This window comes from Dermacentor silvarum, chromosome 2, assembly GCF_013339745.2.
Source record: "Dermacentor silvarum isolate Dsil-2018 chromosome 2, BIME_Dsil_1.4, whole genome shotgun sequence".
Lineage (NCBI taxonomy): Eukaryota > Metazoa > Arthropoda > Arachnida > Ixodida > Ixodidae > Dermacentor > Dermacentor silvarum.
Genome location: NC_051155.1, coordinates 206314785 through 206334563, shown reverse-complemented (window position 1 = coordinate 206334563; position 19779 = coordinate 206314785). Strand labels below are relative to the sequence as shown.

Here is a 19779-nt window from a genome sequence, read left to right as displayed (position 1 = left end):
AACGCCCACCTATGAATTATAACCGTACTATACAACGGTGCAACCAACCATAGTCCGCAAGAAACTATATTATTGCAACCCATCTATGCCACGCGGAAATTCAATTCCTCGCCTACAGTCATCCGGTTATTATTAAATCAGTCCGAGTACTTCGCGAACGTCCCTCGTAACCGCACCAGCATAGTTAAGCACCACAGTGCATTAAATAAGGAGAAATTTAAAAAAAAAAAAAAAGGTTGGACGCTTCACCGAGGACCGTGAATCACACAGAATCGCGCAGCGCACCGCGCCCTTGGGGAAACTTGTTCGCTTGAAGCAACAGCGGTGCGCGCACAAGAAGAAAAACGAGCGATAAAATAAACGCGGAGGCGAGTCGGCCGGCATAGCGGTAAATTAGCGCCTGCAGTGCAGAAGATACGCGGAAAGTGTGCCAGCCGTACACACAGGAGTCTCCATTGCCATTTCTCTCACGCTAATCATTTCCCGGTCGCACAGGCGCGGCCGGACTGAATGAAAGACTAGCCAGCGCGTGAAACGAAAAGAAAACAAAAGCAGAGCTCGACCAGGATGATGTCGACAAACAGAAGAGAAAAACTACAAGAAGTGACAATGTAATCGTCGCCATATGTTGGCGGTGCTGCTCTGCACGCTCTCACTTTTCCCTTTCACTCGCCAAGGAGTTACCCAAACTAGCTCGACGGTGCTTACTGAGCCGTGAGCGATAACACGTAGCAGTTTCTCGCTCGCTATTCAAATGAAGAACGCTTGGCAAGATTGTTCGCATCCGCTTGTGTGATGACGCTTTATGTGCACTTTATAGCGTACCATATTGTGTTATGTAGATTCTAGTCCACTTCTAGCTCAAGATGGCTTTTCCATCTTGCGTGGATCAATGTGTATGCAAGCGCGCTCGCGAAATTCCGCATGTCCCCTTCATTACGTAGTAATAAGGACATCTGGCGAGGTAAACAACGCCTTTCCCATGCGAAAAATGACATATAACTTGTATTGTCTAGTATGACTTCTAAATCAGCTACAGCAACAGCAATGTAGCCGCTTAACTATTTAAGTCACCGCGCCTACTGAAGTCGATCAACGGTGATAGAAGACTTCAAACGCCATTACTTGACGTTGAAACAATTTGGCAAACCCTTAACCTCATCAATATATAGTTTAGCCCGAGAAAAAGGCTTTGATAATCAGACCTGATTTAGTTTCTGCGGCGATATTGTATCATTTTTGACGCGAATGTGTGCGAACGGAAGTATGTGCACAATAGCGAAAAAGGGCACTACCCTTGCCCTTTGCCTCATGCTAAGAGAAAGTGAGCTAAATGTATGAAGTCGAGAGTATGACGGAAGCCCGTCTGGTAGGGATGATGCATACTTAAAAGGAAGAGAACACAGCGATTAAGTTGACCGTAGAAGTGGGATCTGAAGGCCAGCTGCCATTCTTGGACACCCTTGTGCAACGCGAAGGACAAAATTTATTGTTCAAAGTGTTTAGGAAGCAGATTCTCACTGGTCGCTATTTCAACTACACATCGGTGCATCCTGCTTCGCAAAAGAGGTCTGTTGTCGGCTCTTCTTCGTCGGGCGAAAAATGTGCGCACTGCAGCGGAAGACTGCATGGCGGACAATGCATTTGTGCGGCGGGAATTGACGGTTTGTGGTTACCCTGAGCACTTCATTGACTCAGTAGGGCGCCAGCTGGCTCGTGCAGTACCCACCCACCCTGGACCGCCCCAATGACACCTACACTGAAAAGGCCAACACTTCCTTTTTCAACCAGTGAACATTTCGATGCAGATTATTATTATTATTATTATTATTATTATTATTATTATTATTATTATTATTATTATTATTATTATTATTAGTGATTTATTCTTGGATCACATATCCATGAAACGTGTATTCTGTATTACCTTTGACATGAGTTATTTTGCAAGTTAAATATTTTGTTTGTGCTTACTTAGTCAGCTGTCAGCAAAAGCGTTGTTCTAAACTTTTTTGCAGTATTTATAATTTATTTTAAACTTCCGTCGCTTCAAATTTTTATGCTGCAATATACAACGCCGTAGCGACACCTGCGGCGACAAATAATTTATTTCTTAAACTCTGAAAAACGGTCATTCTTCCCGCGTTATTAACGAAAGAGTCCATCGTGTAACTTCTTTTGTCAGGGAGTAACCGCTTGTCTCGTATTTTCTCGCGCACCCAAAAATGGCGCACGTTTACTCCGCATGCGCAAGTCACAGTTAATGTAACTCCAGTGGCGGGTTCCGAGAGCTATAGAGCTAAACATAGGGCGAGCGCTTACTCCCGCACAAAGGAATCGCCAACAATCGTTTTATCTTTCTAGTGCAGAAGACAGAATCGCCTTTTGTTCGGGGCATTACGTATACAGCTGAATCCCGTCGTAGATTTCTTAACGCTGCCCTCCTTCCCGTCCCCAACCACCGGAGAGAGAGGGGGGAAAGGCGAGGAGGGGGACGGACAGTGCACGTTTTCTCGACGCTGCAGACGCGCCAGTTCTCGTCAGGTCAGCGCAGCTAAGAGGCCAATATTGGGCTAGGTCAATTACTGTTAAGGAGAGCCCCTCTTCTGCCACGAAACAAGAGCCCGGGCACTTACGCCGAATGAGACAATCACGGTGTCTGCACTCTAGCAACCTTCCACGTCCCTCCAACCTTTCGCACATGCACAAAAGGAAGGTGCGCGACGCTGCACGTCGCCATCCAAAGAGTGGCACCTTTTGCGCAACCACAATCTGACGCAAAAGAAGGGGGCCGCCTGCGAGCATTCGCGAACAACTTCTCTGCCTAACGGCATCCAACTTCAAACGGACTCCCACGTGAAAAACTAAGAGGCAGACGCGGCTAGTGACGTGGTCCGGTAACAATGCTGCTGCCGCTGCTCTTGCACAAAAGCCAAATCAGAAAGGCGCAGACGGGGGAGGACAAAAAAGAACAGAGGAGAAGAATGAAGACCCACGGGTGCAATGGTGTAACGCGTGCGTTGCAGCGGGGCGCAGCTGGTATATAGTGTGCGACACCTGTGCTCGAGTCAAGGCCACGGACGCAACGCGCCCGCTTGAGCATTCCGGACACGAGGAGGACTGGTGGACGAGGGCCGACGCTTTTTTTTTTTTTTTTTTTTTTTTTTTTTTTTTTTTTTTTGCCACGGAGACAGCACATACAGTGTTGCGCAACGCGGCAAAAGGGAATCCGCACGGCACTCGAAAAGCTTGTCCGGCGTTGGAACGCATTCCAGATGAATGGGCCCGGGCGTGCAAGAGTCGATGTGCAGAGCGACGGCTTTACAACATTCCAGACTTTCCGAGCGCGATCGATTAACGATGCCGGCGCAGAAATGCGCCGCCATGACGTCAGCACACGCAGCGGCACCGTAGACTATAGCGAAGGTCTTGGCGACTCACAGAGCTGCGCATTGTGCTATGCGGTAGATCGGCGCGGGTGGATGTACCATCAGCACAGATTGAAACGCCAACGTGAAATAACCGATCAGAACGCCACTTACGCGTAATTACATGGAAGTGCCAAGTATATATACAATCGCTCCGCAGTGTAGCCGGTTTCTAGGCATGGAGCAGTCCCAAGTGTACGTTTTGGGGTCTGAATTAAGCCACTGCATACAAATGAAGGTCAACCATATAGATACGGAACAACGCATAGGAGTAGTTTCGGAATTGTTCGCGTTTCAATTTAGGCTGATATAGTCCACTTTTGGGGTCACAGAAGGGCTCGCCGAACAAGCTCAAGCATCGCTGTGCTATAATTTAATAGCGCCGACACTTCCGACAGCTACCACAACGAAGTCATTCTGGTGATGGGCCATTGCACAACCACACTGGTTCATTTCAAGACAGCTACTTACACAGACCACTTTAAGTAAGCCATTTTAACAGCAGCGCTCAAACGCCATTTTATAAGACAATTAACGGGGGAGCAAGCGGCATGCTCCACGAAACGTATTTAGGGCGCATTTCCGGCGCGTATACAGTGCAGCATCTATACACTAATTTAGGTATACGCGATGCCCACGCCGCACTCACGGCGGCTTGGTGTCACGCCCATTTACAGGCATCACGCCCAGCTACAGCCCACGTATACAGGTTTGGCGAACTGACTTCTCGCCATACACAAGAGCTCAAAAGCCCAACGTCACAAAGGTACGCCATTCGCTTGCTGCTACAGACGAGACATTACGAAGATGGCATGCGCCTATACGAGAGAAGCTATTATATCTAAAATGGCATAAGATATATGCATATATATCCAGGCGGAACGGCATACACATTAAGAATTTTAGAAAAAGACGACAACTGTGTTCGTTTACTGGTTGATCAACGTACAGCAAGAATATATGTGTGTGACGGAGTGCACGTGGCAAGATCGCCCAACTCCATCGGCCGCAGTTTCATTTGCACTCGCTCGCTGCCGCGCGCAGACCACGCGGTATACTTGTCAAACAAACCGCAACTGGCGAAGCAGAATACGAAAAGAGTTCCGCTAGTAAGACAGCGCCCAGCTGTTGGAAACGACTCCACACACGCTCCTCGATCTTTTCTATTCATCAACGAAGTTCTTTCAAATCGAAAGCGCGCACATGTGATGCAGCCTGACAGCTTGCAATTTTCATTTCCGCATGGCAAACTTCTATATAATATTCGCTGAGCGTCTATACAAACGACCAGCAGCGTTTTTCTGGTAATACGATAACGCCTATAACGTGGAAGCCGTGACGAGTTTCCGGCTCCGAAATGACTTCCGGCGAATACAATACGCAAAAACATATAGTCTGAGATTTACGTCAGTTACTGAGAGAGAATCGTCACCGGGCGGTGGATTCGCACACCTTACTCGCCGTGGTTGATTAGTGGCTTTGGCGTTACGCTGTTAAGCACGAGGTCGCGGGATCGAATCCCGGCCGCGGCGGCCGCATTTCGATGGGGGCGAAACGCAAAAAACGCCCGTGTGTAGCGTGCATTGGGTGCACGTTAAAGAACACCCGGTAGTCAGAATTAATCCAGAGTCGGCCACTACGGCGTGCCTCATAATCAGATCATGGTTTTGGCACGTAAAGCCCCAGAAATTATTATATTATTCGACACTATCTATTCACCCGGAGTGCGAGAACTATACATCGTTAGATTCGGTACCAACATTGTTCCATTAGTGAGTGATCTTTTACTGCTGGTTGGTATTGTCAACGCGCAGCAACAGGCTCTGCGATTGAAAGCGGCAAAGTAAATTCGGATGGACAAAGAACTGTAATGCTATGTGCGGGACAAACGCTCGACATACAAGTGACCTTTATCATATTTTCCTTGTCTTTCTTTATTCCTTTCTTTTTTCTCTCTCTCTCTCCCCTCCCAAGACAAAATCCTCTACAGGTGGAGAATTGCCGCTAAAGCGCGTGGACATTTTCACACATCACCGCATGTCGTATATAACACAATCCACAATGTAGCCTCGTTCCGCGCCGTTCTTTCTTTTGCTTTGTGCACTTTGGCTGCCGTTGCTTATTACGTAAGACATCATTTAAATACCTACGTAACGCTTCAAGGCACTTTGCGACCCAGACAAAAATATATCCAGTCAGTTAACGAGAAAACAAAACTTTAATAACGCGGCACATATGCTCGGTTAATAAAGCAATGCTAGCCGGTACACGCAAGCACTTAGCGTTCACCTGAAATGCGCGTCTCGAACAAAAAAAGAAAAAAAAAAAAGCATCCCTGCAACAAGACTACCCCGCTGCAAACCACACGTCATCACCACCAGGGCCCGCGGCACCGAGAATCCGAAGTATAATTGCAAAAATACGACGCCTGCGCTGTCGAGTTTCTCTCTACTGGGATATTCCAGAAAATTTGACCTAAAGTTCAAGGACAATGGAAGGTTTTCAAGGATGTCGAAGGCCAAAACTCAAGGAGGGGGAAACAAACCTTATTCGTAGACATGCACTGACAAATAGTGAAATCTCCTACTTATTAGCTGCAATTTTTTGCATAAGCAACTGATAAGTCGGACACATGCTCCAAGCTCGTCAGGTCGCTTTTCTAAGTTGACTTTCCCATTGTAATGATGTCAATCGCCTTCTGGCATGATGGTTAGTAGTAGTGTCCAACTTAACGCAAAGATGCTCGTCGCGGTAAGGCCAAACGGCTCAAACTTACTTCCTGCCAGGCATTTCTATGGAGCCTAAGGGTAAAAAAAAAAAAAATGAAACCATTATGGCTGCGATGTGAACTAGTCGAAAAACAACAAAATGGTGGCACGGCTTGGTCACTTGATCTGGCTTTGTCTAGCTCTACGACCGCAGCGGCAAGCCTGTGGCTGTGGTGCACAGGTTCGCTTACTCAGCATCATCAAAGCAATGGTAAGTCATTAATAAAGCCTTAAGATTGTCATTAAACGGGAAAACAGATCGCAGGTTGGACTGAGGTTTGTTGCATTTACGAACATCCTCGTCAATTATCCGTCCCTCGCGCTACTATTATTAATCTAGTAACATATATAAAGAGTTATTGGGTGAAGCAGTTAATACCATTTTACGAAAAAAAATTTTTAAAGAGTGTGGCTGCCAATGCGTCTTTTACCAATGCCTGCCGCGCATTGCTCGCTTTGCCGTCGCGCTCGCGCTGCAGTGAGCTGTAAGCAGGCGCTTAGATGAAGTTGCGCTCGCATCGATATCGCATCGATATTGTACTCTGGCGGCTGAAAACGTGAGGCAAGTGCAAGAACTGTAGGGGCCCGGGGAATCAGGCCATTCGAAGACCACTCATGGTGGCGAGTTTTATGCTGTCGAGCATCGAACTCCTTCCACGCGGCCATGCGTGAGACACGTGTTAACACTTGTGTGAGTGAACACGCCAGCACCCACCAAAAACACCCCACTCCGGAAAACGAAAGAGAAAGCGTGTTTCCGCTCAGGCCACAGTATAGACGCGCAGGTTACAAGTCGACAGCGCCTGAAACCGACAACGGTATATAGCAGTGCGCTCTGAGAAGGACTTATCGGAAGACATGACACCGTGCGCTTTGCATATCTTTCAGACTTGCCACCCCAACTCCCAACCGGCAAACATCGGCAAAGCCTCTGTCAAAGAAGGCGACGATAAGCTGCCTATAGTCGACTTCCAAGCGCCTTTCGGAAGATTGCAAAGACGTGCTAAAAGTGGAAGTAGCAACAAGCGACAGAGAAGCGATGCACGGCGAGTGCATCGTTTCTCGCCGCGCATCGGACAACCCCGGGCTGGAAGTATCCACAGCACACATGTTAATAAGAAGCGATGACGTCGAACTGAAAGAAAAATAATGATGAAAAAAAAAAAAAAGGAAAGAGAAATGCGGCAGGTTTAACGCACCTTGTTGGAATCTATATACAGCGAAGTCCTGCTTAAATGCGTAAAGAGTGCTGGAACCTGTGTTAGTTTCTGTCTAATTGCAATGTCCTTGCAATGTCATATATCCGATGGTACTCGCCCAAACCACATCGTCCACGTCGCAAGCTGTCCAAACGCAGCCCCTTCGCATCTGCTCGGGTGCGCACGCATGTCCTCTTGCGCACGCGTGCTACGCAACGTGACACACGCGGCAATCATCTGCCACAATATGAGTATGCGTGCGATAATGGCCTAATGGTTAGAGCATCGCGCTGCTGTGCTGGGGCACCGAGGTTGGATCCTCCCACGCACTTAATCCGCGTTATGCCCTGCAAACGTTTTATAGTTTTCGGCGCTCCTAATAAACTAAATAGCACGACACGATTTTCGTCATATATGGCAACAACAATTACGTGACACTTATGTAGGTCGAATACTATCTTTCCCGCTCCTTTACCCACCTGAAAGCTATAGTATTGATTAGTTCGAAAGCCGTTTAGAAACACGTAAGTTTGCGAGAACGGGCCCGGTAGCTCCGATATGTACGCCTTTCTACAGGTGACCTATCCTATTATTCAGATGCTGTGTTCTAAACCTCACTGTCAAATTTATTGCAGTAACATTTGGTAATTCAGTTTACTGCTACGCTTGAGAAAGTTCACCAATCGAACGCACTTCGTGAAAATGCAGTATCCGGCGCGCTAAGAGCTATTCTAATTGGTCTCATAAACAATAAATAATAAAGAACGAAAGATTACGGGATACATAGGATCACAGGACAGAGAGAGGATAGCTAGAGGAGGTTATAAGAAAACGCTGAATAGAAGGAGAGAGAAGAACAACGTAGCAGCGGCCGACAAGCTCTTTTTATACAGATGAACCGCAAGTTGTCAAGGCTGCTTCAGCGTAACTTGTGTTGATAAGCATCCACATATCGTCCTCTTTTCAACCACTGCAGAAACCATGCGTGTCGCGACGGTTTCTAAGCATAGGGCCGGAAATATGCCGCCGTTACGCGTTTCACGATCTGCGTTTCCAGGTTCCCCTTTTGTCTCCGTATGGCATTTCTTGAAGACCCACGTGACCTTTACAGCGCATGATGCGAGTACAACGTTGATGCGAAGGTCCGCGGCGAATCCCCGTCCCTGGCCAGCACAAATATTACTTTTTCATCTCTCTTGGAGTGTACTATCACACATGCAGTTGCAACACGAAGCCAGTAATTCAAAAGACTCCGGGGCTGCACGGTGGCGCCGCCATACGAAAAATTAGTGAAATAAATACCACTCAAGAGTGGCGTTTATTTGGCCAGGTACGTCAGCGCCTCCGTCTCCTACGAACTTTGTGCTGCAACTCAGATTGAGCGCTATATTACATATGTAAATGTCGCTTCTAATAGCATGTCAAAGGACATGAAATTTGCCACGGTGGCTCGGGGGCTATATATGTATAATTACATAGCGCTCCTATTCAGAACAATGTCGCGGGTACGTGCCCCCTTGAAAAAGAATGCAAACATTGCAATTACATTTTGGTACCGATTAAATAGTAGTAAGTGGTTCGTACGGAAAAGGAAAGGTTGACGCTATCTTCTGCAGCCCTTGAGGGAGCACGGCTCAGCCGAGCAATCAAAATTGTTTCATAGCACTTCACTACTCCTTTCCCAATAGTAGAGGGCCCGTACTATATAACGATTCTCTTCATTTTCACACTCTTATCGTCTTTCGCCGTTAGCTCGCATGACGGCACGCCTTCGTATATCTGGTATCGGCCACTTGCCGCAATGCGTGACAGGAAAAAAATTAAATTCTGGCGTATTACGTGCCAAAACCACAATCTGATTACGAGGCACGCCATGGTGGGGGACTCAGGATTAATTTTGGCCACCTGGTTTTATTGCGATAGCAATTATATGCACACTTCAACCGTATTCCTGCCGTCGGCGTCACCGTGAGGTTCCGTTAAAGTCCAAGGGCGATAAAATCGTCGCCGCGCGCCGTATGCTCGAGTGAAAGCGCGCGGGGGACGCGCGCTATCACGGAGAGCGAACGCACGGCGGAAAGCAAGCGCGACCGTCGCGCGAAAGGCCGTGGGGGTATGGGAGGGAGGAGGCGAGGCGACGCTGTGCTGCGGCACCAAATGCTTATCTTGCAACAGGCCGCAAGGGGAACTGGCCACTCAATCTCCAACGCGAAAGCAAGAAAGCGGGATGGCAGCGCGGGAGGGAGGGGGGGAGCAGCTTCTACTCTGCCAACAACTACGCTTGTACTGGCTGTGGTGGCGGTCGCCCGCACCGTCTCTTATCTCCACACGGCTCTGACTTTTGCATGCGCTGTGCATTCGCCGCTCAGTTTCCGTTGAAGCGATAGACCGCACGAACCTTCGCCCGCTGCGGCGGCTGCGCTTGCTGCCAGCGTTTTGACAGTCGTTGTCTGCGGTCATTCAGTGTGATCTATTCATGTTTGCTTGTGCGCGCTGACACACGCTTGTTAATTCAGTTAGAAAGCGAATGTGTCCAAGATTATGCAGCCGATAAATCTACTATCCCTACTCCGAATAGCTCTCTACTAATTTGCTATCGCAATTGATGCTTCGCCTTTCGGGCGAAACTGCGACATTTTTTTTTAAAGTGCCCTTCGAAACGCGCCCGGGATTCTATCCCGCGTCCTTGGTCTTAGCAGCGCAAACGCCAGTACCATTACGCCACCACGGCGGGTGATCGGTGACAGGAAATGAATAGAATCGAAGGAAAAGAATCCTTACATAATACAGCCGCAGATATCGTCTTTTTTTAGTAGGCTGAAAAGATAACTGAAAAGTAGCAAGGCAAAGAAAACTGAATTGTCTAGCCCCTAGCACCACAGGTTTTTCTGTTCTTTGTACTGTGCAAAAAAAAAAAAAATCTCTATATAGATTATGTACTGTGAAGTCTGATTTGTGATCTGGTCGTGTGACCAGGTGAACGAAGTCATAGCAATGATTAATAGCAATTCCTAAGCCTCATTTGCTGGTTGCAGCATCAGCAGTTTCTGTTGCAGCATGTCATGTATTACCCTGTGATCAACCTTAATGGAAAAAAGCAAGGAAAAACAAAGAAAGAAGTAAGGTCTAAATGTAAACTGAAATGAAGTAGCATATAATCTTGCACAGCCCAAGCTGCTATACAAGCATTGCTAGTAAAACTGCCCATTTTTTCGCCACAAATGTCCCCGTTAAGTCCTGCAATGAATTCCTGCTCCATTTTATGCATTCCGTGTCATGTGTCAGCTGCAAATGGAAACTGACCATAGAAGCTACCCCTTCTCTTTCCTGACGCCCCTGCCAGCATCATTTTTCTTTTACAACAATGACTTGTGGGAACCAAACACATATAAGAATAAAAAACTGAGTGACAAAGTTCGAGACAGTGCAATAACAAGAAAACAAACAAGCAGAAGCCACCTTCTGCATCTAAATTACACGCCTAAGTGCCAATCTCCACCAGGGCACAGCTGCTTTTAACGATACAGTGCATGCAAGCAAAGCATTGCGATCCTTATGACTGATGCTGTGTACGTCACTCCATTTCACAACTGGGTATGCATTTGTGGTGTTCATAATAAACTGTACATGTAAAAAAATACAGAAAATGACTTGCAGTTCCCACAGCAAATATGATGTCAATATTGCCCTATCTATCCTCCAAACAGCCCACCTTCGATGTTCTTTCCTCGACTACACTTTTCAATTTCTTCATGCTTTGAGATAGTAGACAATGCTCAAGAACCACTGAACATTACGTTGTTTCCTGCTTTCTGTGTAAAAGATTTCTGCAACACTTATGTGTAAGAATCGCCAGCTACAGAGAACTGTAGCATATGAACTAAAACAGAGCTTTAGACTTACAGTATGTTTTTCTGGCACATGGCACCTCTATGTAAAATATCGGGCTATGGAGTGGTCTCTTGAAAGTAAACTTCAAAACAATATAACATCAGAACAGAGTGAAAATGTGAAAGATGATGCCGTTGCTTCATTATTTATTACACTTATGTGCTCACAATTTCTGCAATTACTTTCAGTTTTGGGTAATGAACGCAGCAGACAAATGCACAGACACTCATTTACGTGCATAATGTTACCCTTCATTGCAACCACAGCACCAGGTAAGTACAATAATGTTCAGGGGAAATTAAATTGTTCTGCTATTCAGCTCAGTGTTGTGGGTTCGTGCAGATGCAAAAGCATCTGTGCACAAACATTTTGGTACAGGTTAAAGAATGCACTATGGTAAATACAAAGCAATTCCTTCAAACATCATCTTGAGCTTGCCAGATTCACAACTTTAATTTTCGCTATTGTGAACCATGTTTGTTCTAAATATTTCTGTACAATGTTATTTTGCATTGTGTAAATCTGAAAGCACTCCCTTTCTGCTAAATAAAGGCATAGTGCCTTTCTGCACAGTGATGCTGAAAGTGTGCTGTCTCTTGGCCGTACACACGGAAGAGGGCACTTATTGTCACCAGTGCAACTCATCTCCTTGTTAAAGCAAACATATACAGGCTGCACTTTTTTTGTCCTGCTTCGAATGCATTTTTTAGGTCATGCACCATATAGTAGCTGTGATAAGAAAATTACAGTACAACATGTGGCACCCTGATCGAGAGTGTTAACTGAAATGCCATCCAGTGACCCCGTCATTTCTTGTACATAATGGGTATGGTAAAACTGCACGGCAAAAAGAGCTACCTTGTTTTATATGGTTGATAAAAGAACAAACACTTCCTTGGACCAACTAATCAATATAACCTTGATTAATTTATTATACAGCAGCATGCTGTAACATGAAAAAAACAGCTTGTGACCTGAAAAGAGCAGCTATCAATGTTAGCTGCCAATAACACCTGCAAGATCCTCATAATGCCAGTCTTTCTACATGAACCTGACACGTGTACACAAACAAGCAACATCAGATGCCCTAGTACAGCCTGCAACAAAAATAACTGATGGAGTTTTTCTCCCTTTGTTGCAGGCTAGGCTATGAGGGATGGGACAGTCGATTCACATGCACACGTGTCAATCATGCACACTTATGCGTAAGATTACTAAAATACATAAAGTATAATTAAGTTCAATCTTATGTGAAAACAAAAAGAAAAGCAAAATGACGTCAGCAAGAATTTCGATAGGGAAGTGTGCCCTATCACAGATCAGAAAAGTTGTTACGAATGTGAAATTGTCGACTTGTGATACGTGAACTCACCAATTTGGCTGTGGTCGTCGACGAGGATGATTTCCCTCAGCATGCGACGGGGAGTTCGATTTATCACGCTGTACACAGTTCTCAGGAGCGCTGAGAAGAGTTCGTCGGTAAAAATTATCACCACGGAAGCGGTGGGAAGTCTCTCGACGTCATAGTTCGCATTCCGGCAGCTGCGGAAGAGAGAAGCAGGAAAACAGGGCAGGTGACATTCGATAACGGTGTCAGCGACGCCGCGTTTGCTCACATCCTGCCCAAGGTGATCCCGATCAAGTTGCGTAACGGTGACGCCAACAATACAGAAATGAGTTTCAGTAGCAACAAGAAGCGTCGAGTCTCCTACTACCGGACGCGTTATGTGGCAGGTACTGCTACATATCACCAACGGGCCATTTGACACCGCTTCCCGTGCGGGCAACAGCTACGTACTACCTGTACTACTACACCTCCTCGAGTTGCACAACACAGCTACACCGTCGAGAAATAGCATACGCGCATCTCAGGGATCGCACATTGTGTAACTGAAGAAAATATTACGTGAGAACAAACAGAGAATGAAGCTGAACGATCAAAATGAAAAATCATCTTTGATTTACTTTCGAACGTTCCAATCGTTACGCGCGTTAGAGGAAACGCTAAGATCGCGGAATTCGCTAACCGGAAATCATTCAGTGTACGCTGACACCAATTAAAAACAAGTGACAAAGATCAAACCCTACCTGCGGTGACGACGGTCACCCAGCGTCCTATTTAACGGTAGGCGGTCGCAAACGTAGGCGTTGAAGCCAGCTCTCGAGAATTCCTTGTCAGCCCTCTCTTTTTCGGAGCCCTTCAAGTTCACTCCCGCACCGCCCTTGCCCCAGTCTTCAATGAACCTCCCGAAGAATTCAGTCTCGTCCGGGTCATTCACGTTCGGAAGCAGCGGGCTATCGTCGCCGTGGTAGCGCGGCGCTTGGGCCCTCTGCACATCCGCGTCCCTCGCGGTGGCAGCCAGCTTTCCACGGTCATCGCCAGCGTCGGACTTCGGAGAAAGCCGTTCTCGGACGACGATCCGATCGTCGAGGTGGTCATCGGAAGCGGTCCGGCTTCGAAGCAAAAGCACTGTGACCCCGGCGATTGCTAGCACGGAAAGGAGACGAACAAGAGTAGGTCGACGGCGCCGCGAGAAGAGCAGGGCCATCGTGCTCTACGCCGCTCGCGGCCCATCAAACAGCGAAGCCGAGGAGCTGAGGCGATGCGCCGAGCCGCGACAGGTGTTCCCTCGTGTGGACGTATCGCGGCTTTCTCAAGATCTTCGACATGACTACGAAAACACACGTGGCACACACCCAGCTGGCCGAGTGGAGCGAGCAGCTCGAAGCGTCAGTAGGAGCACGCGAGGGCAGCGACTCACTCGACATCGGCGGGAGCGAAAGTCAGCGCAACTCGCAGCGAGGCAACCATGTTTTCGCTGGCTGGACGAATGAATAACAACCTCGCGGAAGCTCTCGTTTTCTTCGCATCGAGGTAGCAGCTTGCGCCATCTACCGAAGTAAAATCAAATCTTTGTTTTTCCCGCGCCTTTTGAAAGGTATGTGACTTTTAAATTGAAGAGAGAAGTGCAACGCCGTAACTGTATCTCGTAGTGAGAATAACTCAACAGCACTGCACAGGGAAGGAGTGAGGGGAATAAAAGAGGAAAAGGGCCTCCCCAGACGAGCGGCAAAGCCGACTGTCCTAAGATGTTTTCGTTCTTTCTTCCTTTTTTTCTTTTTCTCAGCATGGATTATGCTGTCACGGAGACCATTCGTCCAAGGGGCAAAATTACGTTCATCACACACAGTCGACAGCGCTTAGATGTCACACGTTAGTGCCGAAACTCGAGTAACACGTCTGCGCTAATGGCATCCGAATGCTGCCGCCGGAAAATATTTTGCGACGCTGGCCGATAAGTGCGCGTGGAGGAGAGCAGCACTCGCTCAGTTTGTGCGAGTTTGTAACGGGGCTGATAAGCGAAGCTTTATAGGCTCACAAGTTTCGGCGGTGGTGGTGGTGGTGTCACGCTGAAAAGTGGGCCAATCCTGGTGATTGTGCAGAAAGGGTCCAAGCTCAATGGCACATACCAAGGACAAAAAAGAAAGAAAGAGAGAGAGAGAGAAAATCACCAGCCCTTCCACTGTCGAGAAAATGGGGGTAAGCAAAGCTTGTCATGTGTGTTTTTGACCTACTACTTTTCCTTCCCTTTCCTACTATATTTCGTTCCCTTTCGTGGTACTTTTAGTTCCCGTTCCTTCTACTTTTGTTTCCCTTTCGTGCAACTTTTCCTTCCGTTGCGTTGTACGTTTCCTTCCCTCAATGCATACATTAATTAAACGTTTATGTTTTATTACCGTGACATATGTCGTGAACTTTACGTTACCCTGATGAAGGTCAGATACACACACGATAAGCTTCGCTTACTCCCATTTTTCTCGACAGGAGAAGGGCTGGTGATTTTTTTTTTTTTTTTTCAGAGAGAATTTGTTGCCATGCTCAAGAAACAGGCAGGCACCGAAAGCGAGAAAATTATTTACCTGTGCTCCTACTGCACTGTACAATGTACTGAAATTGATGTACGTTGTTGTTGTAGCGGTGTAGTAGCATAGCAATAGTAGTAGTAGTAGTAGTAGTAGTAGTAGTAGTAGTAGTAGTAGTAGTAGTAGTAATAGTAGTAGTAGTAGTAGTAGAAGTACTAGTAGTAGTAGTAGTAGTAGTAGTAGTAGTAGTAGTAGTAGTAGTAGTAGTAGTAGTAGTAGTAGTAGTAGTAGTAGTAGTAGTTAGCAGTAGTGGTACCTGTGTAGCAACAGTAGCGTAGTAGTAGTAGCTGTGACATAGGACGCTGGTATACTCAACATCGAATGGGGCTCAGATTGCCCCGCCACGCACATAGACTGAGAAGATTGGAAACTAATAGGTGTAGGCGAATACTCGAAATTTGGAATACGAATCGAGTGCTGCACACTATTTGTATTCGCATGTCCAAAACAAATTCGGTATTTATGAATATTCGAAACTGAAAATATTTCGCAACACCCGAATGATAAAGTCTAATTACTGTTCTCCGTCTAAACAAATTATCGCAAGTTATCAGAAGTGAGTTATCAAAAGTCTTCGAAACAATACAGAAACAAATAGGTAGTAATGCAAGCTTTATTTTTGTGTTTTGTGGCGGAAGCATATGCATGAGAATGCATGATTTTTGCTTGTAGTCTCTTACACTTTCTGCCAATCTAGTCATGTAGCAGTTTTATCTTTTAGGCTACAACCTGAGGTGTTTTCCATGCAACTGGCTCTTTTACATGTGTCTACGGCGCACGAGTACTTCATCAGCTTTTTTCCTACACAACTTCTGAACTTTGTTTCTTCTGAACCATGCAGACATATAGCAGCCATTCTTTCTTGGATAGTTAGTTTGAAAGCAGGCTCTAAAGTCATCTAGAGGCTATTCGTTCAGTTTTTTTAAACGAAATTAGTGATCTTATTAGTGAATAAAAATTGATATTTCATCCTTGGTTTTTAGCTGTCTTTTTTGCACTATTAACAAACTCGTAATTCCTAATTATACCAAAACGAATATTTATTTCTGCTGTACGTATATGCGTCCGTGTTTCACTATTCAATATTCGATTCGTGTTCGAAAAAAAATGTCACAGTTTCGCCCTAAGGGCGAAGCAATGAATGCGATAGCAACACAGCAATGTCATACGAAGTAAGGTGAGCGGCTTTGGTAGCAATATGAATTGTAGTAAACATGAGCTGATTAAGTAAGGAGGTGTGCTGCGGCGTAAGTAGACCGACATGACGAGAGACTCAATGACCACGAGAAGGCGCGTGTGAAACGGTGGTGTTGATGAGAAGCGCTTCCCGTGGGCAGCGCGTGCGAAGGGACACATCTGTAGCGCTGCACTGCCGATCCGGGCAGCATTGCATGTGTAGCGTGCGTTGGAAAATGTGGCCCGACTATTACTAACTGAATGAACAAGCGTGGTGTGAGCGCGCACAAACAAACATGAATAGCTCACACTGAATGACTGCAGACAACGACCGTCAAAACTCTGGCAGCAAGCGGATACGCCGCAGCGGCAAACGTACGTGCGGTCTATCGCTTCAACGGAAACTGAGCGCGTAAAGGTCAGAGCCGTGTGGAGATAAGAGACGGTGCGAGCGAGCGACGATCGCGGTTGTTGGCAGCGTAAAAGTGCGCCCCCCCCCCCCCCCCCCCCCCGCTCCCTCCGGCGCTTCCTTGCTTGCGCGTGGGAGAGATAAGAGACTGTGCGGACGAGCGACGAGCGCGGTTGTTGGCAGAGAAGTGCCCCCCCCCCCCCCCCCCCCCCCCCCCCCGCTCCCTCCGGCGCTGGCTTTCCGCTTTCTTGCTTGCGCGTGGGAGATTGAGTGCGTTCGCTCTCCGTGATAGCGCGCGTCCCCGCACGCTTCCGCTGGGGCATACGGCGCGCGGCGAAGATTTTATCTATACGGAACCTCACGGCGACGCCGACGGCGACGGCGACGCCGACGGCAGAAATCCGGTTGAAGTGTCCATATAATTGCTATCGCAATAAAAGTTGATATTCGCCCACCTCTGGACACTCAGCCGCAGAGAGTGATATCGGTGATATTCGAAGAGACCGATCAGCGTTACACTGACAACCATATTGTAATGTTTCCGTTGGTCTGTATTTTAGCAAGGGCCAGTTCTGGCCGAAGAGCGCCAAACATGGTGCAATTACAATGGTTCATGAAGTCGAGGACATAACATGGCTGTAAAGGGGCCTAAAATCAGTCACTGTATAAATACGTAAAATATACATGACAAGTGAGGTGTGCTATGACTATAAGATATACATTGCTAAGTGATCATAAGGCAAAAATATAACAGTATGCAAGTGGTAATAAAGCCTCACCCAGGCCCATGAGCGCAAGAGCCGGGAAGCACGTGCTCTAAATGCTACTGTCGCAGCGGCAGCCTCAGATAAGAGGCAGTGCTACGGATCACTTGGGTGTGTAACATGTAGTACAGTGACATCGTTTAAAAAAAGCTAAGACTTGTTTACTGTTAAATAGCGGGTCATCGCCTAGGAACATAGTTGGAGTGCCCTAGACAGTGCCCAGAAGGGGCACTGTCTAGGGCACTGTAGTTGTGGTAAACGAAAGATTTTTTTTTTTTTTTCTGTGAATCTCAAATGCACGACATTGCAGCAACACGTGGAGGACAGTCAACGTCTCGCCCCATTTACCAGAGATAGGTGGCTCATCACCAGTCAGCAAATACCAGCGAGTGTGACCACATACCACATACGTGTGACCAATTCTAAGTCGACGTCGACAGATGATCGATGACCTCGGTTCGTCGTATTTTTTACAGGGGTGGTCAATTCCCTAACTGTGTTTTAATGACATGCAGCTTCTTAGATGTTTCAGTGTCCCATAAGCGTTGCCAATAGCTCCTGAGCTTTTTCCGAAAGAAAGGTTTCAAGTCTATGGCAGGGGCAGCTACAGAGAAGTGGGTGACTTTTGTAGCTATTGATGTGGCGGTTTCGTCTGCAAGCATATGGCCCTCAATACCTCTATAGCCAGGTTCCCAGCGTATTTTTATATGCCGGTTAGATGTATACATTGTACACAGAAGTAAATAAAGATAATTAAGTACAGGATTATTATGTTTAGTGAACGACATTGTGGATTTTACGGCACTCAATGAGTCAGTAAATAGTTTTTTTTGTATATTTGTTTTCTTGATGTGTTTAACAGCCGACAATACTGCATTCGGCTCAGCTGTGAAGGCACTCATTTCCCGATGCAGAAGATCTGATTCAGAGAAGGATGAACCAAATACTGCATACGACACACCGGCATGATACTTAAATGCGTCAGTGGAAAATTCATGATCCGAATATTTTGACTGAATTTCGAGGAAATGCATTCGAATAAGTGCATCTGGAGCGTGTTTTGTAACGTCTACAAATTATGTGTCACATTCTTCGACCTGCCGGTGTCACGGCGGCAATGGCTTCACTGGAGTAATCAGACGATGTTCAAGGAATCGGACACCCATTTCATCGCTGAGGCTCCTCACACACAAGGAGAAGGGCTATCTCACTGCCAGTCGATTATGAAAGAGTGTGGCACTGGTCATATCGTTTACGGTTGAATAAATTGTATGCTCAAAGTTGACATTTACTTTCAAAAAGTACGATGCAGCTCGAATATGACCGTTGCAGGTGGAGTGACCACTATTTAGCCTCTACATAGAGGCATTGCCACAGAAATTGGCCTGCAGTCACCTGTGGCCAGGCGGATGGCATGGTGGACGGGATCCAGCTTCTTTAGAATGCTTGGCGTAGCAGACTGGTACACTATGATGCCGTTGTCTAATCGTGTACGTATGAGGCTCTTGTAGAGATTCACGAGGCATTTCCTATCACTTCCCCACGTAGAGTGCGACAATTTAAAAAATGTTCATTGTCTTAGGCATTTGTTCTTAAGATACTTTATGTGTGGGGTGAAAGTAAAATTTGAGTCTAGTATGATGCCTAAAAATTTGTATTATCTGGTCAATGGTATGTGCTGTCTCTGTAGTTCTACATTGGGCTCTACAAATAAGCTTTTGTTTCGCGTGAAAAGGACACAGGAGCTTTTAAGAGGATTTAGCTTAAATCCATTTTCTTGTGCCAATTTACGCTCTTTGTTCAAGCCAAGTTGAACATGTCGCTCACATATTGGGAGGTTACATGACCTGAATCCTAACTGTATGTCACCTACGTATACCAAATAAAACATACTCCGTGATACAGATGAGCGTAAGGAATCAACTTTCACGATAAAAAGAGTACAGCTTAGTACCCCGCCTTGCGATACCCCAGCTTCTTGTATAGCTGGCCTGCATAGAGCATTGCCAACTCTTACATGAAATGTACGGTGTGATGGAGAGGTTGGTTCATTGAAAACTTTGTTATAAGCTCCGGTGCAAACTCTTTAATAAGAACTGAAGAAGCCAAAGTATTACAATCTCCGCCAGAATACATACTCATCTGTCGATTTAGCGCTTGGGTATTCCGCACTTTTTTCTGCCTTAGAATGTAATGTCATGGAAAGTCATTTGGGAAGTG

General features: G+C 46.5%; 1 protein-coding gene across 1 annotated transcript in view; it reads right to left on the bottom strand.

Moving 5' to 3' along the window:
• Window positions 1-14110, bottom strand: part of LOC119442481 (polypeptide N-acetylgalactosaminyltransferase 1-like) — a 56648-nt gene extending 42538 nt beyond the window's left edge. Inside the window, exons 1-2 of the mRNA XM_037707380.2 lie at window positions 13375-14110; window positions 12659-12828 (exon numbers count right to left, since the gene is read on the bottom strand). Coding sequence (XP_037563308.1) covers window positions 12659-12828; window positions 13375-13835 — 631 coding nt within the window. The 5' untranslated portion in view covers window positions 13836-14110. The remainder of the gene's footprint in view (window positions 1-12658; window positions 12829-13374) is intronic.
• Window positions 14111-19779: the final 5669 nt, after the last annotated feature.